General features: G+C 45.6%; 2 protein-coding genes across 6 annotated transcripts in view; one reads left to right on the forward strand and one right to left on the reverse strand.

Annotated features, from left to right (window-relative positions):
- Positions 1 to 4,333: 4,333 nt before the first annotated feature.
- RMDN3 (regulator of microtubule dynamics 3) lies at positions 4,334 to 23,714 on the forward strand. 3 transcript variants are annotated; one of them, XM_058738183.1, is made up of 13 exons: positions 4,334 to 4,490; positions 4,849 to 5,061; positions 7,561 to 7,753; positions 8,186 to 8,329; positions 13,591 to 13,882; positions 14,672 to 14,774; positions 17,538 to 17,598; positions 19,014 to 19,089; positions 19,244 to 19,321; positions 19,564 to 19,662; positions 19,867 to 19,920; positions 20,034 to 20,114; positions 23,327 to 23,714. In XM_058738183.1, the coding sequence occupies exons 2-13, from the start codon at positions 4,875 to 4,877 to the stop codon at positions 23,339 to 23,341; spliced, it is 1,383 nt and encodes a 460-aa protein (XP_058594166.1). In that variant the 5' UTR covers positions 4,334 to 4,490; positions 4,849 to 4,874; the 3' UTR covers positions 23,342 to 23,714. The 3 variants fall into 3 exon arrangements, with proteins under 3 accessions (XP_058594166.1, XP_058594165.1, XP_058594167.1); XM_058738182.1 differs by lacking the exon at positions 23,327 to 23,714 and adding an exon at positions 20,355 to 21,025; XM_058738184.1 differs by lacking the exon at positions 23,327 to 23,714 and adding an exon at positions 20,355 to 21,025 and having other exon boundaries at positions 4,399 to 4,490; positions 4,970 to 5,061.
- The window catches only part of RAD51 (RAD51 recombinase), a 35,575-nt gene continuing 34,025 nt past the window's right edge, over positions 22,300 to 23,849 (reverse strand). For all 3 annotated transcript variants that reach the window (XM_058738188.1, XM_058738187.1, XM_058738186.1), the window contains exons 8-10: positions 23,398 to 23,527; positions 23,069 to 23,190; positions 22,300 to 22,619 (exon numbers count right to left, since the gene is read on the reverse strand). In XM_058738188.1, coding sequence (XP_058594171.1) covers positions 22,496 to 22,619; positions 23,069 to 23,190; positions 23,398 to 23,527 — 376 coding nt within the window. In that variant the 3' untranslated portion in view covers positions 22,300 to 22,495. The remainder of the gene's footprint in view (positions 22,620 to 23,068; positions 23,191 to 23,397; positions 23,528 to 23,849) is intronic.

Consider the following 23,849-nt stretch of genomic DNA (forward strand, 5'->3'; position numbering starts at 1 on the left):
GTCACGATCTCGCGGTCCGTGAGTTCGAGCCCCGCGTCAGGCTCTGGGCTGATGGCTCGGAGCCTGGAGCCTGTTTCCGATTCTGTGTCTCCCTCTCTCTCTGCCCCTCCCCCGTTCATGCTCTGTCTCTCTCTGTCCCAAAAATAAATAAAAAATGTTGAAAAAAAAAGTTTAAAAAAAAAAATAAAAAAAATAAAATATTAAATTTTTTAAAGTTTATTTATTTATTTTGGAGAGAGAGACAGCACACAACTGGGGTGGGGGAAGGGAGAGAGAAAGAGAGAGAGAATATCACAGGCAGTTTCTGTACCATCAGCACAGAGCCTGACAGGGGGCTCACACTCACAAATGGTGAGATCATGACCTGAGCCAAAACCGAAACTAGGATGCTTGACCAACTGAACCACCCAGGTGCCCCTAGGAAGACTAATTTGTTAAGTAAGTGTTAAGTATGTTAATTGTTAGACACAGAGAGTAGAGCCATAGTCCCAAGACACTTGGCTATGTTGCCTCTCTTGGGAGAGCCAGGTAGATGAGGCTTGCCTTTTCTGGTCAGAGAGGAGGACAGGAATCTGGGGTCTGCTCTGCTGTCTTCTCTCAGGCTGGACTGGGCCTGGGAGAAGACAGGAAGGCAGTGCAAATCTCAGGCTGCCAGGGCTTTATTACATTTGAAAAACTGGTCTGCAGATGCCACATAAGATAGAGAGCTCCATCCAGAATCACCCACCCCACTGCTGATTGCTCTGGCAGCCACATGCCCATACGATAACATCTTTAATATCCAGGGGGAAATGAATTCCTCTGCTTGGTCTGCCCATCTGGCCTCGCCTCTTGCCACAATCAGTTTATCTGGCAGATCTTCCTCTCCTGCAGAAAGAGGAGAAATTTTTCTTCCACAACTCAGCTTTTCTTTTCTTTTCTTTTTTTTTAATTTTTTTTTTCAACGTTTTTTATTTATTTTTGGGACAGAGAGAGACAGAGCATGAACGGGGGAGGGGCAGAGAGAGAGGGAGACACAGAATCGGAAACAGGCTCCAGGCTCCGGGCCATCAGCCCAGAGCCTGACACGGGGCTCGAACTCACAGACCGCGAGATCGTGACCTGGCTGAAGTCGGACGCCCAACCGACTGCGCCACCCAGGCGCCCCTACAACTCAGCTTTTCATCATGAAAGCATTGTCTAAGTGGCAGGACCTGGATATTGGTTATTCCTTCTTTCCTTCCTTCCTCCACATTCAGCTTCTGTGGGTGGCTTCTGCTTTGGAGCTGTGCTAGGTTCAGGGCATGTGGAGATAAACTGAGCATGAGGAGGAGTGAACACTCCAGTTGGGTAGCCAGGCTAGAAAGCAAATAATCATGGAACCAAGTGTAATAGAGGTAACAAAACCTCAGGAGCAAAGAAAAATAAAAAGATGAAGTCCACCAAGGTGGTGGGCTAGAAAGATTCCCCAAAGGAAATGAATTTTTATTCTCTACAAAAGTTAACATTTTTTTAATGACTGAAGAAACACATGCAGGGGCACCTGGGTGGCTCAGCCGGTTGAACGTCCGACTTCGGCTCAGGTCATGATCTTACAGTCCGTGAGTTCGAGCCCCACATCGGGCTCTGTGCTGACAGCTCAGAGCCTGGAGTCTGCTTTGGATTCTGTGTCTCCCTCTCTCTTTGCCCCTCCCCTGCTCATGCTCTGTCTCTCTCTGTCTCAAAAATAAATAAAAACATTAAAAAAAAAAAGAAACACATGCATATCTCAGAAAAGTGAGAAAAAATAATAGAAAAATTATATTAAAAACACTCTTCTCACTACCAAGACAATTATAGTTAGTGTATTTCAGGAGCTATTATTTGAACTGAATCCTTAAAAATGAGTAGGAGGTATTGGTAAATTTCTACTCCTTAAGCTGTGGGTGGGAACCTTGTTGCCTTTAAATTGTTCTTTATAGGGGCGCCTGGGTGGCGCAGTCGGTGGCACAGTCGGTTGAGCGTCCGACTTCAGCCAGGTCACGATCTCGCGGTCCGTGAGTTCGAGCCCCGCGTCAGGCTCTGGGCTGATGGCTCGGAGCCTGGAGCCTGTTTCCGATTCTGTGTCTCCCTCTCTCTCTGCCCCTCCCCTGTTCATGCTCTGTCTCTCTCTGTCCCAAAAATAAATAAAAAACGTTGAAAAAAAATAAATAAATTGTTCTTTATAATGTATATATACATTAAATGTACTCTCTTATTTGTAAACTATTTCACAATTAAAAGGTAAATAAATATCTAGTCAAGGGGCGCCTGCCTGGCTCAGTTGGAGGAGCATGTGGCTCTAGATCTTGGGGTTGTGAGTTTGAGCCCCAAGTTGGGTGTACTTACAAATAAAATCTTCAAAAATATATGTATATAATATCTAGTCAAGGATTTGAGGAGGGCTGGTGTAGATATTTCAGTTGTCACTAAATTTTGACTTGCAAGAAATGCTGATGATAAAACTGGAATCATAGTCCTCTAGTTTTGTTTTGAAAAAAAATTTTTAGCGTCTATTTTGAGAGAGAGAGTTCAAGCATGAGCAGGGGAGGGTCAGAGAGAGAGAGAACCTCGCATGGACAGCACCGAGTCCAATGCAGGGCTCGTACTCACGAATTGTGAGATCATGACCTGAACTGAAATCAAGAGTTGGTCGCTTAACCAACTGAGCCACCCTGGTGACCTATGTATTTTTAGTGTTTTAAATTGCAAGAAGTTGCATAAAATCACAAAAGTGGATTATAAAATTTTTTTTAATGTTTTTATTTATTTTTGAGACAGAGAATGAGCAGGAGAGGGGCAGAGAGAGAGGGAGACATAGAATCTGAAGCAGGCTCCAGGCTCTGAGCTGTCAGCATAGAGCCCGCTGCGGGGCTCGAACTCACAGAGTGTGAGATCATGACCCGAGCTGAAGTCGGAAGCTCAACCGACTGAGCCACCCAGGTGCCCCTATATAAGTGGATTATAAAAATCAATAGGCCATGGTGGTGTTAAACTGAAAAAACAAAACTGCCAGTTATTTCACCAGCGAAAACAGGTTTATTCAGGAATAGCAGAGAATTGTAATCCATGACAAGCAAGCTACAGCAAAACCATAGGCAAGTTCAACAAAGGAAAGGAATGTTATTTTATGGAGAAGAAAGAGGAAGTTGGGAGAAGTTGTTCTGAACATGAATCCACTGGAAAGAAACAAGAGTTTAGTTGATGATGGTTTCTCTTTGGCTGAGTTGCAGGGGTAGTTGATTTATTGTAGGAGATGCAATCATCGTACATCCTTCTCTATTGGAGCCTGTATTTGATGATTCTCTTCTGTTGCTATTCTTCTGTTATGCGTCTATAATTGACAATTCTGCCTGTAATTGACATAAAGTGGAATGGTTCCCCCTTCCAGCCTTCCCTTCTAATATCCTCTGTCTACTGTAGAGGTTTCACTTTATTAATTTTCACAGTGGGCACAGAAATCCTGATGAATACAGATTTTTTAAAAAATGAAATGGTATCTGAACGAATATAAGCAATTAGAGATCAACTCAAGTTTCAGCCTCACCCAAAGATTTAAAAAATGTTATCATTAGAGGAATGAATGTCATTTACATTCTGGAAATGGAAAAACAGTTTATAACCCTGTTGATTAAGGTACTACAGACAATGCAAGGTTTAAGATTTTTTTTTAGTGCTGGGGTTTGCATCTATTATATTGTTAAGTGTCAGCAGGGAGAAGCTGCCCCTGATGACTCAGGGACCTCTTCTGAGTAACCAACAATTCATCTGGTCTAATTTGAACTGCCAAAGGTGCTATCTAGTACTTAGTAAATGGTTCGAGTAAAAAATGTATGAACAGAGGAGATTGGCTAGCTCAGTCGGTTAAGCTTGGGACTCTTGATTTTGGCTCAGGTCATGGTCTGGTTTGTGGGTTCGAACCCTTCATGGGGCTGTGCGCTGACAGGGCCAGCCTGCCCCGAATTCTTGCTCATTCTTTCCTCTCCTCCCGCTCTCCCTGCCCACCCCCCAGGCAATAAATAAATAAACATTTTTAAGAATGCATGAACAAATTAAGCCAAAATCAAATAAAGTCTGAGTTATGACAGAGCGTCAAGGAAAGGCGGGAAGGGGGTGGTGTTTTCCAGATAGATGATGGGTCAGGCAGAAGCAACAATAGACGCAAAGAGAAAGACATTCGGGAACAGCAGGAAAACTGGTGTGACTGGAGGGAAATGGAACCTCAACTGGCCAGAATGTGGTACTGCTGGAGTATCCGACCCAGAAGTCTCTCTGCTCTTTCCCTCTCCACCTCCCTCTTTGGTTCCCCTTTCCCGCTCCCAGCTGGCACCGCCCCCTGGAAAAAGCAAAGGCCGAGGCAGAGCCTCAAGCGGTCATCTCTCCGCCCCTTCCTAAAGGCGCGTGGGGCTGCTGGCGCCGCTTGATGACGTCACGGTCATTGACAACGAGAGGTCGCGGCCGTGGCTGCTGTCCCCGTGGTTCCGAGCGGTCGGGTAAGGGTCTGAGTCGATCTGCTGCCAGCCAGGGTGCCTTCCGAGGGCGCGGGGGAGGCCCGGAGCTTGCAGCCGGGGCGGCGGGTTTGTTGTTTGCAGTGTCGTGGGAGGGAGTTGGAGGCCCAGAAACCTGACTCTGAGATCAGGGCTGCGGGTGTGTTGGACAGGAGGCTGCGTCCAGGTTGGGTGAGAGGCGTGTCAGTCCTGCACAGGAGTCTGGCGGAAACCTTAGGGTCCAGAGGGGATGAGGGTAGTCGGGAGCTCAGGTTCTGGGCAAGGAGATATTTCCAGGGGTTCGGCCTTCGGGGTGGGTGGACCACGCTCACGAATCTCTCTCCCCCTGCCCGCCTGCTTCCAGTGGCTCACGTGGGCTGCAGATGAAGCATGTCTAGACTGGGGGTCTTGGGCGGCGCCCAGGCCGGGTTGGGACTGTTGCTGGGCACCGCCGCGGGCCTTGGATTCCTGTGTGCCCTTTACAGCCAGAGGTGGAAACGGACCCAGCGCCACGGCCACAGCCAGAGCCTACCTAACTCCCTGGACTACACACAGACCTCAGAGCCCGGACGCCAGGGTAGGTAGGAGCCGGTCCCCTGAGGCCACAGTCATGGTTGACGAATGGGCCTAGGGTCCTGGCTGCGTTTAGCAGGACAACGGAGTGGGGGTGCGTGAGAGTTTCACCTTTTTGTAGTTTATTGAAAAGGAAAGCAGTCTTCCTCTTCTCTTCTTCTTCGTATAATTCCAGGAAAGTATATTGTGAAATTGTTTAGCTTTCAGGCTTAGTTCAGGCCACAACGTGCTATGTGTGTATAAAAGGCACTTGCTTAGTGGTGGGTGAAGTGTTTAATAAGTAGAGAAAAAGTCCAACAAAAGAAGGCAACAGGGAAAACTAATCTTATGGGGATTAAGTCTTGAGACTTAGGTATTAAATTATGTATTAGAATTTGAAGGGACCTTAGAGACTATTCAGGTTTTTTTTATCCTTCTTAGGAGAAAATTGAGATTCAAAAAGATTATGTAACTTTACTGAGGTTGTCACAGAGCAATTAAGTGGCAGGGCTGGGCCTGGTCACCTGGTCCTGTGGACTTCCACAGCATGGAACTGGGAGTGCATTTACTGCAATTGAAGCTGAATGTGGCTGGCTTCCAGCCACAGCTGAAATGGGCAGTGCTTTCGTTTTGCAAAACTTTGACCTTAAGTCATTTGACCAAAGCATCTAGGGCTGGTTCAAGCCACTCTCCTCATGTGTGTGTAATAGAGGCACATTCATATCCTCTCACCCCATGTTAGTTGGGAATGGGTGTTTTCTGATTACCAAATGCCAGATGGATTGGAAAAGTTAGTTTTAGAAGAGTCTTCAAAGAGTTATCAACTTACTTATTTTAAAGTTTATTTATTTTGAGAGAGGGTTGAAGGGGCAGAGTGAGGGAGGGAGAGAGAATTACAAGTAGGCTCCACACCATCCTCGCCGAGACCAATGCGGGCTGGAACTCACTAACTGTGAGATCATGACCTGAGCAGAAATGGAGAGTCAGACACTTAACTGAGCCTCCCAGGCACCCCTAGAGTTATCAATTTAGATTGCACCTGTTGGCCAGCATTTTATAAGCTGCTGCTAACCTAGTATTGTGAGTGTGCTAGTCTTTCCTTTTTTTCCCTTGTCGTTTGTTTGTAACTTCTTAGCAGTTTTTCTTCTGCTGTTTGGAGAAAGTGGCATGTTCCCAGAGACCTTTCTTTTTTAAAATTTTATTTAATCTCTACATCTGAGGTGGGGCTCAAACTCCACCCTGAGATCAAGGTTGCATGCTCTTCCTATCAAGCCAGTGTGTTCACGCCACCCCCCCCCCAATCTTTCTTGCTCTATGCTTTTTAAAAAATTTTTTTAATGTTTAATTTTTTTTTTTTTAACATTTATTTATTTTTGAGACAGAGAGAGACAGAGCATGAACGGGGGAGGGTCAGAGAGAGAGGGAGACACAGAATCCGAAACGGGCTCCAGGCTCTGAGCAGTCAGCACAGAGCCCGATGCGGGGCTCGAACTCACATACCGCGAGATTGTGACCTGAGCCGAAGTCGGACGCTTAACTGACTGAGCCACCCAGGCGCCCCAAAAAATTTTTTAATGTTTAATTTTGAGAGAGAGAAAGAGAGCGAGCAAGCATGTGCACACAAGTGGGGGAGGGGCAGAGAGAAAAATCCGAAACAGGCTCCAGGCTGTCAGCACAGAGCCTGATGCGGGGCTTGAACCCATGAACTGCGAGATCATGACCTGAGCTGAAGTCGGTTGCTTAACCTACTGAGCCACCCAGGTGCCCCTCTTGCTCTTGAATGCTGTTGGGTACGTATTGTAATGGGGACCTACGCTGTCACTAGATGTCCTTGAACACATTTATGCTTGCCTGGACTGTGGGTCCTGCCTTCCTAGTTCTTCCCTATTTTTACATTTTCCAGGCCAATTGCCTTAGGTAGCTACCAGATGTTAGGCATTTATTGTTGGAATTTACCCGAACTCAATTGAGGGCTTGGTAATGGTGTTTTTCCCATGGGGTGTGGATGGGGTATTCCCAGTATACCTTTGCTCTTAGTAACTGCCCCTTTCTTTGCCCTTCTATGATGGTGTTAAATGAAGAGGAGCTCAGAGTTGTCTTTGCTATTCTTTGTGAAATGAAAGATCAGAATTTGAGTTCAATTTTAGTTTTGCTGTGTGTTGAGTATCGACTGCCTGGTATTTGAGAGCTAGGCATGTAAGGGGTTTTGTTTTCCTTTGGCAGGGCAGGTGTCCTGCCTTCTGGGTACTAAACTCTTGCAAGCATTTTATGTTACCTGCCTTGCTGTGGAAGGTTCTTGGAACAGAGTGGGCTCTTGTTTATAGATTGAGATCTTGGAATTTTTTTTCTTTGAATAGTCACTTGAGACTTGTTACCAGGACCTACCTGTGAACATATACTGTCTGAGCCTCAAGGGTTTTTGTAAATTGAGCTCCAGTGAGAAGCAAGTGTTCTTGAATTCCAGGTCCAAGATCTTTTCCTCACTCTATCTCATGAGCGTCATTGTCTGCTGTCATTCCTTCAGTGAGGCCTTTGCGGGCAGTCCCAGGCGAGGCTGGAGATGGTGCAGTGCTGCCCAGCCTTCCACGAGAAGGGCAGGAGGAGGTGCTGGACCGCCTGGACTTTGTGCTCAGCAGCCTGGCGGCCCTGCGGCGGGAGGTGGAGGAGCTGAGGAGCAGCCTGCAGGGGCTTGCCGGGCATATTGTTGGGGAGGTCCGGTGAGTGATGCGGCCTTCTGTCCCGCCTCGCCCCCGCCCCTCAACTTTTCCCAGCCCCTATAGCTTTTCAGCTGAGCCGTGTCCTGGCCTTTGCTGCCTGTCCCTAAGGAAGAAGCCAGTTTTACAGCTTCTCCCATAACTGGCAGGGAAGCTGTATGCTTGGTACCTTGCCTTCCGTAAGTTCCTTGCTGCTTTTGGGTCCTCGTGGTCTGTGGGAGCAGCTGAAATGCTTTGTTCTGACTTACCTGGTGTGCCCAATGGGGCTGGGCCAGGGAGCTGCCCTTCTTGTTCTCCTAAGAGTAGAGACCCAGGATTTTGTCCATTCTTGGCCATTTAATGAGCAGCAGTAGTTAAGAGCTTCCCTCATGGGGAAGGGAAAAACAGGCAGGCTGGGGCCTGATTGCACCCTCTCTAAAGGGGCCTGCTTTTCAGATCCCACATGGAAGAGAGCCAGAGAGTGGCTCGGCGGCGGAGATTCCCTTTTGCCCGAGAGAGGAGTGACTCTACTGGCTCCAGCTCTGTCTACTTCACGGCCACCTCAGGAGCCACGTTCACAGATGCTGAGAGTGAAGGCGGGTAAGTTTTTTCTCCTGGAGGCAGTTGTGGCTTCAGCTGGATTACGTTTTGTGAAAATATTATTTATATAGAAAATTCACACTGAGCTGCGTGAATAATTTTTGGAACAAGGTAAGGGTATAAATGAATAAAGCACAGAATAGGTTAAACAAGAAAAACCATCTACCTTATGTCACCCAGCCAAGTGGAATGTTAACAATGCTTGATGCTTGCATCTGTTATTTTCCTCTGAGCAGGTTTTTTTTACAGTTACCATACTATTTTTTTATTTTTATTTTTCCTGTAACATTCGTTGGGCATTTTCCTGTGTTATCATAGGGCTTTATAATTTTTTTTTTAAGTTTATTTTGAGAGCAAGGGAGGGGCATAGAGAGGGAGAGAGAGAATATCAAGCAGGCTCCACGCTCCCAATGTAGAGCCCAACATGGGGCTTGAACTCAGGAACCACAGGATCATGACCTGTGCTGAAATCAAGAGTTGGACGCTTAACCAACTGAGCCACCCAGGCACCCCTATATATTTTAATTAAGTAGGCTCCATGCCCAATGTAGGGCTTGAACTCCCGACCCTGAGATCAAGAGTCACACGCTCTACTGATTGAGCCAACCAGGCACCCCTATTACAAGGACTTTATAAGCATTGTGTTAGGACTTTATTTGCTGCATTCAGTGGCTGGGCCAGGTTTACAGAGCCCTCCAAGCACCAATGGTGCTCCCCTCTCCTGGGAGCTCCTGTGTTCCCACATGGGAGGCTTGCTCATGCTCCCTTGGCATCTTCACAGGTGGGAGCTGACTGTCCCAAGTACTTGGTAGCTTAGCACTTCTGACCGTAGGCCTTACTGTGATATGGGCAGCAGGCAGGAGTCTGGTGGACAGCCTCCAAACATGGTCAGGCTAAGGGCTTTTCGATTTTAAGCCAATAGTGCCATTTTGAAACTTCTGTGTCAAGGATGGAGACTGAATGAACATTTTTGTTGTGCCTGATGCTGTCACTGGCAGCTTCTGCCCTTGTCTATTGCTGGCTCCAGTCATCTAGGTGGCCTGAGATCTCAAGGCTGACCTTTCTTCCTCCTCAAGAAAAAGAGTGGCATAGAGAATAGCCCAGCCTTATGTGGGGACAGAAGGGCTGATTTAGTTATAAACATGCACACAGCCATTCAGCAGTGTTCTTTAGCTGAAACACCTTATGATAGTAACTACTGTTCATTTTTCCTGTGACAGCACGCTAAGTACTTTAGAGGCATTTCCTCACCTAATTCTCACAGGGATCCTATGAAGTAGATGCTGCTCTTCTCCCTGTTTCACACATGGAGACTTGAGGCTTAGTGAGGTTTGATGCCTTGCCCAAGGTTATACAGCTACTGAGTGCAGGCTCAGCTGGGCTCGTCTGCAGGGGTAGAGGGTCTGTGATCAGGAGGGTCTGTGATTTAAGGCCTGGCTTGGTTGTTGGGGCATAGAAAAGCTTTTTCAGGAAGAAATGTTCCATGTAGCCCTTGGGAGTTCTTCCCATGGACTAAAGAGCTGCCACAGCTCACTGCCCAGGAAAGACCCACCCATACTATCCACAGCTGTAGTATCTGTTCAGTACATCTTACTCAGAAAATTTCAGCCTCATTTTCTTGTTTGGGCCATTATATTCTCCTGCCTGTCCTCATTGGTTTTCTAAGAAAATTAAGAATGATATTACTCTCTTTTTCGATATTACTGCCATTGGGAATCTGTGCTGGATTTGATCATTGCTCGGGCACCTCTTGCTACAAGCTTTAGTCCTCCACTTCTGACTACTGTTGTTGGGGTTATTTGATCCTTGTTATCTGTATTGTCAAGGGCTCATGGACGTGGCCCCTTTCCATTTACCTAATACTTCTGCCTGTTTCCAGAAGGCTGTGTTAGAGGAGGGGGCAAAAATGGAATTCATGTTTGACACATCTGGACTGAAAAGAAAGAAGGACAAAGTGGACCCTGAGACTTAAGGAGCATCTCTGTGCAACCCATTTTTAGCAGGTCACTGGAGGTGGGGAAACGGATGTTTGTAAGAGGGTAGAACAGGAGAGGTCACAGCTCTCCCCAAGATCAGGATGTAGAACTCAAGACTCTTAATGATGATTTTAAGAAGTTGTACAAACTTCTGGGAAGAGTGAGAGCCAGGGTGTTTAACCAGGGAGGCCTGTGGGTGCTTCACTGCTTGGAGTGCTCATTGGGGCTCCCAAGGCCATAAAGGGAAGGACAGGCCCATCAGCCATCTGTGATGGGACAAAAGGAAGGGTGGCTTTCTTAATTATAGCTCCAGCAAGCTCAGCCCATGACCGATTGTGTGGCACGTAGAAGCTGATGGTGGCTCGTGGTGCAAGACTCTGGTTTAGCTTGTTGCTATCTGGGGCAGTGGCCATGGTGGATAATTCTTTTTGCCATGGTCAGTGCCATATAGGCCAAGGGGGGGTTTTGGGAGGAGACCATAAACCCTGCAATAGCTTTGAACATGTGGGACCAGGGAAGGAGTGCTTCTTTGAGGGATGAAATGCTAAGAATATTTGGTGCCCTACTCCCCTAAAAGCTGTATTGCCTTTTTCTTCCAAATAAAGGAGCAACTTTGAACTCCCAGGGGATAGACTGAATGTGGCAGAGGCAGAATTGCCATGGGGGTTCGTGAGCTTGTTCCCTGAGCATTGTACCAAACACAGCTTTAGTTCTTTCCTGGTCAAAACGCAGCTTCCCCTAAAACACCAGCTCCTCCAGCAAGCCTTCCCAGGCATCCCAGCCAAGAAGGATTGCCTACAACCCCATTGCCACCCCTCCTTGGGCATTTATCACCTCATTTAGGTTGGTCTTATCTCCCTCACCAGTTAGTCTCCCATGCCTGGTTGTCTTTGAATGTTTTAGCTCAGCCCTTCTAATGGGGTTTAGGAGGAGTCAAAGAAACTTAATTGTCAGAAGAAGGGGATATGATATGCGTGTAACTGAGTCCTTGATCACTGACTTGGGGGCTCTCCTCAAGGGGTGGAGTAGGGTAGCTCTAGCCTCCTTGCTTCGAGGGAGCCATGGATCCTCTACCCTGTATGGGAACATTGTGTTCCACCCAAGGGCACAGCTCCAAAGAGACTTTTCAAAGGTCCCTGCCAGTCCCTGGTAGACCTCAAAAGCCTCAGGGCATGTTAAACAAAAGGCACATCTCTCTCTCTCCTGTCTGATTTCTCCAAGGGCTGGACTGGTGGTTTAAGCGTGAGAAAATGGTATCAGTGTAGAGACGTAGCCCCTGTAGCTGAGCCCTGGCAGCTCACAAGGCTGATGTCTGTGCTTGAGCAATAGTGTCTGCCCACCCACTGCATGCCAGCCAGCCAGGTTGCAAATTAGTGAGGCAGAGCAGAGCTCCCTGAAGCGAGGCTGAGGTGCAGTAAAAGGCCTCCTCACTGTTCAGCCTCACTGCCTCACAAGGACCCACCAGCTCTCACTCCGTGGGTGGCAACAAAGTCCCTCCTGACCGCTTCTTTTCTTCAGCCATGTGAGCTCTCTGGAGAGACTATGCAGATGCCTCTGCTCTAAAAGGGGTAAGGGTAGGGGTCCCTCCCTGGGAGACTCCTCATTAGAACTTCTAATTGGAGGGTGTTCAGCAGCAGGCAATGGTGTCTCCCCTTCTAGCAACAGGAAACATGAGACTCCAGCTCTTTGTCCCAGGTAACCCATTTACCCATCTTGCCTTTGGGCCTGGGTGGCATGAGTAGAGGCACTAGTAGACTCTGATTTGATTTTCTCATTTGGGGCAGGCTATTGTCCAAGCTGTAAGAATTGGTTGGGAGTTTCTCTAGGCTGCCTGTGTGTGGTCTTGTTCATCACCAGCCAGGTTGGTTTGTAAAATCCAATACCACTTTTCCTTGTCCCTTTAATTTCTGAAGTTTTTATTGCACATTGCTAGAGGGGAAAGAACTTGGGTCACATTTACTCAGCAAGGTGAAGTTAGGTTTTCAATACCTTACAAGTTCCCGTAGTAGCTGATCCTGGGACCCTTGCAGCATGGATGGGGCACTAGGTCTGGTTGCTCATTTGGTACTTCTGGATGGAGCTTCACTCCTTGCTGTCTGGCTTTCTGACCTACAGCTCTCAGCCCAACTTTAAGTGGTCTTGTATTGTCTTTATTTGTAAGTTTCCCTCTCATCTCTTCTTCAGCCACAGGTATCCTGTCCCTATCTTTCATTCCGGGATGGAGGAAGTCTTATCCCTAAATGGCCCTAAGATCCTCCTTGTGCTTAGGAACCTTTTGGTTCTGACAGAACCTGCTTTGTCTTCACTCAAGTCTGGAGGTTGCTCTGGTGTCTGGTTCTAGCCCTTGAAAGTCGTACCTTCTCAGTTTTTGTCTGAGTCAGCTGGTGGTTAGGGAGAACATCCCAATCAGCTGCTAATGAAGCCAAGAGTAACTTGGCCTCCTCTTCAGTGAGTGCATCAAGGTTGGGGGCTCCTAGGAGGCATTTCTTACGGTGGCCCCAGAGATACCTTCCCAGGGTGTTCTGTTTGCATCTTCCTCCTCTCGATTCCAGCTGCAAAGTGGCCTTTCCCCATCCCTGGCAAGTTCCTAAGGTTTCCAAGGGCTACTCCTATTGTGGTTTGGGTTTGGCTGCTGACTTAGGAGAGAGGTGTACCTTGAATTGAGAAAGAAAACGTTGCTATTTGGGCTGCCCGTGGCCTCAGAGGCTGGCACCCACCCACATTGTTTGTGGCAGGTGCTTTTGGCTGATAAAACAAAAATGATTGACAGGCCCTTAGCCTGGTGAGAATCTAGCTCAGGAGATCAGTTCCACCTACATTATAGTTTTAATCTTAAGTATGTTTTTTTTTTACTTATAAGAATATATGCTCACTAAAGCAGTCCTGTATATTAAAAAACACAAGAAAGATTACCTTTAATTCTTCTGCCCTGAGATCTACAAGCAGTATTTTGGTACATTACTTTTTAGGCAGCTTCTCTTCTAGGCTTTTTCTGATTATCTGCCTGACCTGGCGGTAGCTCAGCATCAGCCCCTGGCTGCCACAGTGTCCCCTGCTGGTCACTCTTTCCCTCCAGGAGGCATCATTTTCCCAGCCCATAGATCCCCCCCTGGGAAGTTTTCTCTCAAGGACTAATTTCTGCCCTTAAGTGATAGAAATGGTTTTTACTTGGGGCTTTGGACAGCAGTGCCATGAAGAGCCCTTGTTTGTGGGTGGGGATAGACCCTAGGGCTCTGAGGCTAAAAAATCTCCCTTGACCCTGTCACTTACATTTCTCTGCCACAGGTATACAACGGCCAACGCTGAGTCAGACTACGAGCATGACTCTGACAGGGAAAGTGATGACGGGGAAGACGAAGTGAGCTGTGAGACTGTGAAGATGGGAAGAAAGGATTCTCTGGACCTGGAGGTGGAGGTGGAGGTGGCTTCAGGCCCAGCGGCCAGAGCCCTGGAGGCTGGAGGCTCCCCTGGCCTGGAGGATGTGCTGCCCCTCCTGCAGCAGGCCGATGAGTTACACCAGGGCAATGAGCAGGGCAAGCGGGAGGGTTTCCAGCTGCTGCTCAACAACAAGCTGGCGGTGAGGCTCCAGCTCTGTCTGCCCTTACTAACCCCCAACCCTCCGAGAATGAAAGCAGGCCCCTGTAGTTGATAAGCCTGAAAGGTGACCTGGGAAGGGAAGGGAGGGTGAGATGGCTGGTTCTGCGTGTACCCCCCAGGGCTGCATGTGCTATTCAAGTAGGCCACGCACTGCCCCCAGGGGCCTAGGTGTGCCGCCTGCCCTAGAGCTTCCTCCCCAGTCCTCTGACTCCTGTAGAACTACTGCTAAAGAGCTCTACCTCTTACAGTAGAGAGAAATGTGGAAAGAACCAGAGTATTTTTTCTTTTTATTTCCCTTGAGGCAGAGCCCAAGCTGCCTGCCCTACTTGAAATTTCTGTAACAAGTGTATAGGTCATTTCAACCACAGTTCCTTTCTCTGGTTCACTGCTAGAATTTATGCTCACCCAGGTATAAATACCCCAGTTAGAATTTTTCCTTTTCTTGGGCATTTTCACTTTTTCATTGTGTCAGCAAGACTTCTCTTTCATTGTGCCTCACATCTTGGAGTTGACCTTTATTCCTCATGGTGTCAAGCCAGAATGCCTTCACTCTGAGGGGTTGTGCAATCTACTGTCTAGAGATAATGCGTCCTTAGTTAGCTAAGTGTAGGTGGGAGGTCATGGGGATGAAACACTGTGCATAAGGCTGGCCTAATGTCAGTTTATAACACACTAGCTTAGAAACTGAAAGGGGCGTGGGGAAAAGGCCAGAGGCCCAGTTCTCTGCAGCTGAAAAGGGGCCTTATCCATCCCTCTGTTTGGTTTGCAGTATGGAAATCGGCAGGACTTTCTCTGGCGTCTGGCCCGGGCCTACAGTGACATGTGTGAGCTCACTGAGGAGGTGAGCGAGAAAAAGTCATATGCCCTAAATGGTAAGTGCTGACAGATTCCTGGTGGGAAGGTGACTGATTCTAGGTATAGCTGGCTCATCTGGGGCTCAGGGGAACTACTAAGAGAAGATGTAGGCTGTCAGGGCAGTTGTGGCTCCCTCTTTCAGTCAGCACAAACTCTGGTTCCCATGGGCTTCTTCCTTCTTGAGACAGCACAGTCTGTTTCTCTGCACATCATGATTAATACAGGTGCAAATGTTTTTAGGGATAGTTGTATCAAACTAGTGCAATTCTTTGTTCTCACTCCCCAGCTGCAAGAGAGGGCAAAGCCTACTTTATTAATCTGAAGAGGGTTTTTTTGCTGTTGCTTAGGAATCTGGTTTGTTATGGAGCCTGTGGAGCATGTGTTCTAAGAACAGGAGTGGAATGTTCGGTGAGGGCCTGTAAGGAGTAGTTTGGAAGACTACTGCTAGCTTAGGAGTCTTCGAGATCAATTTAGCAACTCTGTTACCAAAGTGTGTATCCTGGGAGGTAGGGTGCATCTGAATTATGCCAAGTTCAGGGCTCTTCCCTGTCATATCACTGAGAATCCTGGGACTTTGAGAAATGACTGGCTTTGTGGGGAAGATGGGTCCTGCCTAGCCATACAGCCCAGGTCAGGCACCATCAATAGACTTCTAGGTCTTATTCAGTTATCTAAAGTCAGTTGAACTATCCAAAGTGGACATGTCTACTTCTTCACTTACAAACATTGAGTCTTTGCTAATGTAGAATCTGACATACCTCAAGGTCATTGTTCTAAGCATTTGTAGAATTCTGTCAATATACAAAGACTAGGCCAGTTGAGTTGAATGTTTATTGATATTTTCAGAAAAATCTCCCAAGTTTTAACAGAAGGTGCTTAATTACTGTTTGCTTCTTCTCAAAAGCTTTTGCTTTCCCTCCTAAATTTCAGGTGAGGATTCTGATCAGCTTTTGGGCTAATATCTGGACTCTTGGTATCAACAAGAACCTTTCTTTTTGATCATTGATCATCTCTTATTAGTACCAGTAGCCAGGATGAAACCTGAAGGTGAAGGCAGAGTGGTGATTAGAGCAGCCATAGCCAGTGCTCTGGACTGGTCTGCAGAGCTTAGCAATTCTGTACAAGTCTACTCCTGCTGGAGGACAGATTGAGCATCTTTGGAGGCCCTGCTTCTAGAATCGTGGCTTTTTTAGGACCATCCTTGATGTGTCTAAAGTTCTTCACTTTGTTCTATCTCTAAAAGTTGGACCACCAGGAGGAGGCCATTGTGTGGGATCTTAGGTGATATCTTTTCACCCTCATGTCTAACTTGGCAGGAAGAAACTCTCAGCTCTGATTTTTCTATTAAGAGAGTGCTTTGAAGTGGGCAGGGAAAAATCCACTAAGAGACCATGTCCTCCCACTGATGGGGCCACAGTTGGTCATTGTTTAGAAAGGGGAGGTTATAGGGTGCCTGGGTGGCTCAGTCAGGTGTCCTACTCTTGATTTTGGCTCACATCATGATCTCAGGTTTCGTGGGCTCAAACCCCACGTTGGGTTCTGCACTGAAGGTGTGGAGGCTGCTTGGGATTCTCTCCCTCCCTCTCTCTGCCCCTCCCCTGCTCATACAAGCCCTCTCTCTCAAAATAAAAAAGAGTGGTCTTAAAAAGGGGTGGAGGAAAGGTTATTGGGGAGGGGTGTTATTTCTCATCAGCCATCTTAAAAATGTATTTGTTGCATATGCAACTTTATACCATAATTATAATTTCAGCATGAAGAAACATTTCACATCAGCTAGCCTATCACCTCAACCCATTACTTTTGTTCCATTTTCTCCATGTTCCCTTTGAAGCCCTCTCGGCTTTAATCAAAGAAGTCCTATTTTGCAGTGTGCTTTTTTCTCCATTGTTGTAGGCATGATGTTCTCCAGCTAGAGGGCTCCAGGCTCCTTGTTAGCCTAGGAAATCCTTGTCAAGAGCCTTCATGTGTTTAGGCCTTGATTTCTTTATCAGTCTTAGTGCCTAGAAAACTAAGTGAATGTCATCTCTGGTCAGATGTTGGTCCATTTGGCTCTGGTGAGGAATTTTGATCTAGAGCTGTGTTTAATCTTGGAACACAGATCCATTAGAGAATTTGATTAAAGCTGTAGGCCCTCTCCTCAATAAAATGTACCTGTAGGTAAAATTTTATACAACTCCAGAGAATACATGGACACCTTGAGGCCTGTCCACAACCCTCTAAGATAAGGTCTGTTGGGAACAGTTTGGTTGCCATTGGGTTGTTTTATATTTAAAATGCTTTGAGGGGCACCTGGGTGGCTCAGTTGGTTAAGTGTCTGACTTTGGTGGCTCAGGCTGGCTGACTTTGGCTCTCACAGTATGGATTCTAGCCCTGAGTTGGGCTCTGTGCTGACAGCTTGGAGCCTGCTTCGTACTCTGTGTCTCCCTTTCTGCTTCTCCCCAGCTTGTGCGCTCTCTCTCCCTCTCTCTCAATAAAAAAAAAAAAAAAAAAAAAAAAAGTTTAAAATGCTTTGAGCACATCAGGTGGATGCTGTAAAAACAAAACAAAACAAAACAAAAGGTAGCTGGTCAGCTGATGACAGAGACAGCTTCTCAGGGATAATTTCTGCTTCCCCTCGCTCTATTTATAGCTTTTCATTCTGTTCATACTCAAAATTATTTCAAACAAATCTAGCCAGGGTAGGGATTAGTAAGAGCTAGAGCAGTTATTGTTGCCAGAGCCCCTGCTGTGGAAGTGTGCATGGGAACCCTTGTCAACTCTGGATTACCTTTGTCTTACAGGAAAAGAAGAGGCAGAGGCTGCTCTGGAGAAGGGGGATGCGAATGCTGAATGTCACCAGTGGTAATAATCTACAGGGTCGTGGGAAGAGTTAGCATGAGTTACAGTGGAAGAGAGCCATTTCTCTGCCCTGACCACAAAGGCGCTTGCCAAAGGAGACAGGAGAGGGAGCAGGGACCTGGGGGGAGGGGGGGGGTGTCGTTTTTTGGAAGGTGCCTTGGGAGTGAGGCAAGGGGAAATAGGATTTGTTGTTGGGACTTAGAGAAACGCATAGCGTTTTAAGAGTTATCCTAGCTACAAAATTTGTGGGTTCTTGGCTCTTCAAGGAAGCTGGCACAGTTTGTAGTTTGTCCTGCACAAACTCTTCCTTCCCCTAGCTGCAGTCTCTGGCTGGTGGTGGACTTTGGCTTCTTTGCTTGGCTTGCATGAGTTAGTTTATCAGCTTACAAAAACATCAACCCTGTTTGTGGTCTTTGTCAGGCAAGGTTCTGCCAACTTCCACGGGTCAAATCCAACTTGTGTCCTAGGGCCTGTTTCCAGCACCTCAAGAGTTTTTAGTGAAAATTCTCTTCCCACCTCTCCCTTACTTTCCATATTTCTGCCCTCAGATTGTCTCTGCAAGAGCTCCTCTCAGGGATCAGGTCCTTGGTGCCACTTCCCTGTGTTCTTCCTTGGGGCTCCTGGACTCCCAAGGATAGAAAATAGCCTTACACTTTATTCTTGGAGAACAGTTGTTTGGGAGGAAATATGGAAATGAGCCTCTGGAAGTACTGGATACATATGCCCCCGATATTTAAGTGAATAAATGAAAAGGCAACTTGGGTCTCTACACACTCATTTAATGTCAATTGTGCTTCTAGAAACAATGCTGGGGACATAGGATAGTAAGATGTTTGTTTTTGAAGATGGAAAGCTGGCTGGCTTTGTTCCCTGATTGGGTGGGAGGATATAAATCTGAAGCCTGTCTTCATCAGCTTCTGTTGGTTCCCAAATTAACATTAGAATTTCCTAGAGTATCCCATCCCAATTTGTCCACGAGTACAGCTTCCCAGGGACATCCTTAAATACTTCTAAAGCTAATGTAGACCTTCTTTTAGTATCTGCTCAGGAGATGATAAGCAATGTATTTAGGTCCCTTACATTTTGATGATTATTAGATCCACTTTTTAAGTTTTTATGCCCCTGCCATGGCTATATTCCTTATATGAAGAAATTAGTGGAGATTTGGACTGAGACATTGCCTAAATGTTAAGTAGGAGAAGCTTACTGTGGTGGGACCCCACTTTTTTGTACCTAGCATACTTTGGAGAATTGTGAGCCTACCGGTGTTCGTTAAAGAATATGAATTGGGACTACAGATTTATGAAGAGTTTTATACATATAAAAATGCTATTTTCAGCTCTACTTGAGGGGGGTAGACGGTAGTTGATGAGAAGCCCATTCCTTGTCCTTGAGCTCGCTGCCACTTTCCCCCTTAGGTATGCAGTGCTTTGTGGTCAGCTGGCTGAGCATGAGAGCATCCAGAGGCGCATCCAGAGTGGCTTTAGCTTCAAGGTGAGGAAAGGCTTCTCTTCCTTCCCTTGTACTGCTCTATTCCAGATTGCCTGCTCTATCCCAGCTCCTTGCAAAGGGTGCTCCTGCAGTGTCTGCGACTTGCTCTTCCCTTAGCAACTCTGATGGTAGTTTAGATTTACATTTTTCCCCCCAGGAGCATGTGGACAAAGCCATTGCTCTCCAGCCAGAAAACCCTATGGCTCACTTTCTTCTTGGCAGGTGGTGCTACCAGGTAAGCTAAATTCTGGGGCCTGGTATCAAGGCCCTAAGTGTCCCGTGACACTGCTATCCTTGCAGTGAAAACCTGCAAGCAGGGGCTGTAGCCTGGTCTGGCTCAAGCACCCATTTTCTCTGAATGGTTGTGTTATGGGTGACTGGACCCAGCCCTATCTGACCATGTTTTAAGTACAGAATATTTGATGTTCTTAAAGATACTTAAAACTTTTTATTTACACCTTGCTCTTTTGGTGGCAGGTCTCTCACCTGAGCTGGCTAGAGAAAAAAACTGCTACAGCCTTGTTCGAAAGCCCTCTCAGTGCCACTGTGCAGGATGCCCTCCAGAGCTTCCTAAAGGTATTGGGAAAGAAGGGACGGATTTCTGGTAGGGGGCAATTTTCTATGGGAAAATCAGAACCACTTGGATAGCTTATAAAAATAGAGTTCCCTGGATGACTGGATCAGTCTTTGGGATGGGAACTGGAAAGCTCTATTTAATAAACCTCAGCCTGACTTGAACATGGTAATCCCCTTACTGAACCGCATTCCTCCCTTTTCTAGGCTGAAGAACTACAGCCAGGATTTTCCAAAGCGGGGAGGGTATATATTTCCAAGGTAAACTCACCTGCCTTTTTCAACATCGATGAAAACATTTTATTTGTGGGAAGTCCTGAAAGTCCAGGTTCTGGTGGTATTTCTCCCAGGTTTTCACTGTTGTATCTTTTCAGTGCTACAGAGAACTAGGAAAAAACTCTGAAGCTAGACAGTGGATGAAGTTAGCCCTGGAGCTGCCAGATGTCACCAATGAGGTAATACTTTGAAGAGCTATTGAATCATGTGACCTTTTTTCAGGAAAGAATCTTCCCTAGAAAATTGTATATAGGTTCTTTTATATATATCTCACCTAGGGGAGGAGGCAGATTTCATAGGCTGTCCTGCGAAAGTAGGTAAAAAGGAAGCAAAGGGCCCTTCTCAGGTATCAGTGGTTGGGGAAATGTTAGCTTTTCGAGTTCTGGTCTAGTTTTGGTTTTATTCTCTTGTCTCCTTAGGATTCAGCTTTCCAGAACGACTTGGAAGAATTGGAAGTAATTTTAAGAGAATAATCATATTTCAGTGGCCTTCATGACTTAAGGAAGACTGCCCTGCTTATTAGATCAGGAATCTAAGAGTGCTTAAGTGAGGGTCCTGACTCCTGAGCCTGACTGGTATCTATAACCATTCCCCAATTTCTTTCCTTGCCCACTGGTTAATTTATTCTAATCCCTTATCTAATCTGAAATTGGGGAAGTACTTGAGGCCTGGATTTCTGTAGTTCTCTTAAGTGAATTCTTGAAAAACCAAGACTAGCACTGAAGGCTGCCTTTAGCCTGTGAGTGGATGAACTTCAAAGAGCTATGGGAACAAAACACAGAACTTGTACTCTCTAATCTTTTCTACTAATATTCAACACCAAAGTATATAGTCCTAAAACCATACACTATCAGGGTAAAAGGAAAGGTCATAGCAGCCCAAGAATATTGCCCTCTTCTCCCCTATCATGTGAATTCTAACTATATTCCTGGGCTGAGGGGCTGGAATACTTGACTTCCGGAATAGAATCCCAGCAGCTTTTAGAAAGGCACAGTGCATAAAACAGGAGACTGTGAAATGATGATCTGAGGAGTTGCCTGGAATATATTTTGGTACAAACTTGAAATAAACCAAATTTGATTAGAAGTGACTATATTCCCCTTTCTTGCTTGACATTTCCATAACTACTTCCTACTACAGAAGCTATTGCAGACAAATAGCACCTAATAGTTTAAGCTCTTTTCAGTGGAAATTTTAGTTACAAGTAAAAAAGGCTGGCCAAGGTCTATTCTAACTAGTTGACTCTTATGGCCAACAGCACAAAGCCTAATCTCACCTATGATAATTCAGATAAATTTATAGGACTAAAGGATTGAAATCCTTTTACTTCCATTCCAGAATCTGCCACTCTGGCTTACTATCTATCTATATATCTATATATCTATATATATATACCATCCCAGGTTTGTTTTGTGGTAATGAAGGACAAGACCTGAGAGATACTCCATTCTTTAAACAAAGCTTCATTAAATTGACTGTGTCTTCCTATTTCCCTACATACAGTAGGATCAACACAGGCAACAGAGATTTTTCTATGCCTCTCCTTCCAACACTAGCCGAGAGGCCCTTTGAAATTTGAAGAGCTGGTTAAAATTCATCCTGAGTAGAAGTCTGAAGGGGAAGAAAAGAAGTATCTCAAACCCCTCAAGTAGAATAGTATGGACAAGTATCAGGACTCTATAACAAAAGCTTAATACAAAGGCCATGGGAAAGTCATTGGATATTCATCTTGTAATATCTATTACATTGAAGGCTAGTAAGCTAAATCATCTGAATGTATGACTTCCCTTTAAAATTCTCAATTTTAAAGCAATAGAAACTGATCGGTTAGTGCCAATAAATTATTTTGAAGGCCCTCTCTTAAAATATTTAGCTTACACCAGAATAACTCCTATAAACCGCACAAATAACTACTTTATTAGTAGCCCCACACTAAATCTACTTAGAGCTTCTGAAATGATTAAGATTCCAAAATTATCTTGAGTTACTCTTAGCAGTTAAAAAAACAAGCACATAGATGTTGAAGGGCTGGTACCCCAGTAGGCCTGCTCAGTAGCCCTTAAATAAAAACAAATTCTTCTATAATTCAGGCAAACTAACTTAAAAACCTACTTCTGGCAGTTTTACTGACAAAAAAAAACAAAACAAAACACCAGTGAGGAGACCTACTTCCTTTGCCACCCAGGCATTTCAACATTGTTCAGATAGAGGAGTCCAGTCTCACCAGCTTTCGTCTTCAAGGGAACTAAAGATTGGCCAGGGGAACATCTGTTAGTTCTGAGTCAACCCTAAGGCACGATGTCAAACATCTTCCTTACTTCCCCCCAAATAATTCACATAGACATTAATAAACTCCAGACAGAATAAACATTTCAGATCAGTTTGTGACTACTGACCTGTCTCCTGTTTACACCATCAGAAAAGCTGATAGAATAGGTGTTTTTCCAGAAGCCTTTTTCTGGCAGGAAAACAGGAAGAGGCCTGTGAAGAAGCCCCAGGGAGCAGTCCTCTCCATTAGGCTGTAGCACTTAAGCTTTATCACAGGAAAAGCCCCAATGAATCAGTCTTTGGCATCTCCCACTCCATCTGCATTGATGGCAAACATAGCTTCAGCTTCAGGAAGACAGGGAGAATCGTAGATTTTGCAGATTCTGGTTTCCCCTCTTCCTTTCCTCAGATACAGTCTGACCCAAAGAAACAGACCAAAGTTATTATAATTTTAAAATCTTTTTCCTATTTATGGTAGATATGAATTTTTTCCCAGATATATATACTTCCTAGGACTTTGGGGATCTTTCTGTATTCCTTAGGGACATTTACAACCTGGAGGAATCAACTTCTATCCTGCCCCTACCTTGGTGAATTTAACATTTTGAAATAATTACTTTTTTACTAACAAGGAAGAGGCCTATCTTTCATATTCATTCTTTCATATTTGGGGGCTTTTCATTCTTTTGTAAACTAAAAGCAAACATCTGTACTAACCAGGGCATGACAATTTGATTTAGCAAGGGCTCCTGTGTCTAATTATACAACAAAAGCTTTAACCAGGTTTAATGGAAATGTTATATCTTCATGTTTACTTCAGTTAATATGACACCCCAAGACAAAATCGCTTATCCCATCACTTTACCTGGTTGTTGAGGCATGAGCAATGATATTTCCTCCAATAGGTTTTTTAGGATCTGCAGCAAACATGGCTGCTCCATCCACTTGGGCTACCACCTGGTTGGTGATCACCACTGCTACACCAAACTGATGGGGGAAACAATAAATGTCATTTTTTGTGGCCAGATATTCAAAGAACCCTACTGTTGCCACCCCTTTCCCCACAAAGTAAAGAATGATTAATATATATATCTCTTCCTATCTGTTATCTTCATGACACCAGGTACTGATGTTCTGATCTCCCAGCAAGGACCCTGAAACTTAGGCATGGTCTGTCCCTATCCCACAACTTACCTCATCAGCAAGTCGCAGAAGCATCCGCAGAAACCTGGCCAGGTGCATCTGCCTGGCTGAAAGTTCCCCTCGACCCGAATAGTCGGTTCTGTAGAGGGCAGTGGCACTGTCTACAATTAACAGTGCATACCTATAGGAAACAAGGACTCTATGAAGCCTATTTCTAGCCTGTGTCAGATTCTGCTCCCTTCCTTACTACCCTAAACTTTCATATTCATAGTTATATTCGTACATAAATGTGTTAATTAAAATATCTGTACAGTATTCACGTCTGAGGCACTATGTAATAAGTAAAATTTCCAGTAAGTTCAAGTGGACTATGGCTTCATCTTTTTTTTTTTTTTTTTTTTTGAAATAATCTCTACACTCCACGTGGGGCTCAAACTCACGACCCCGAGATCAAAAGTTGCATGCTCCTCTGAGCCAGCCAGGTGCCCAGTGGTTTCATTTTT

Source organism: Neofelis nebulosa, chromosome 7 (assembly GCF_028018385.1).
Source record: "Neofelis nebulosa isolate mNeoNeb1 chromosome 7, mNeoNeb1.pri, whole genome shotgun sequence".
In the NCBI taxonomy this organism is placed as follows: domain Eukaryota; kingdom Metazoa; phylum Chordata; class Mammalia; order Carnivora; family Felidae; genus Neofelis; species Neofelis nebulosa.

Excerpts from the sequence above, each read along its gene's own strand:
- RMDN3 (XM_058738182.1), top strand. The coding sequence starts at position 4,875 with ATGTCTAGACTGGGGGTCTTGGGCGGCGCCCAGGCCGGGTTGGGACTG. Across the intron at positions 7,754-8,185 it reads CATATTGTTGGGGAGGTCCG|ATCCCACATGGAAGAGAGCC; the intron begins GTGAGTGATGCG and ends CCTGCTTTTCAG. Across the intron at positions 17,599-19,013 it reads AATGCTGAATGTCACCAGTG|GTATGCAGTGCTTTGTGGTC; the intron begins GTAATAATCTAC and ends TTTCCCCCTTAG.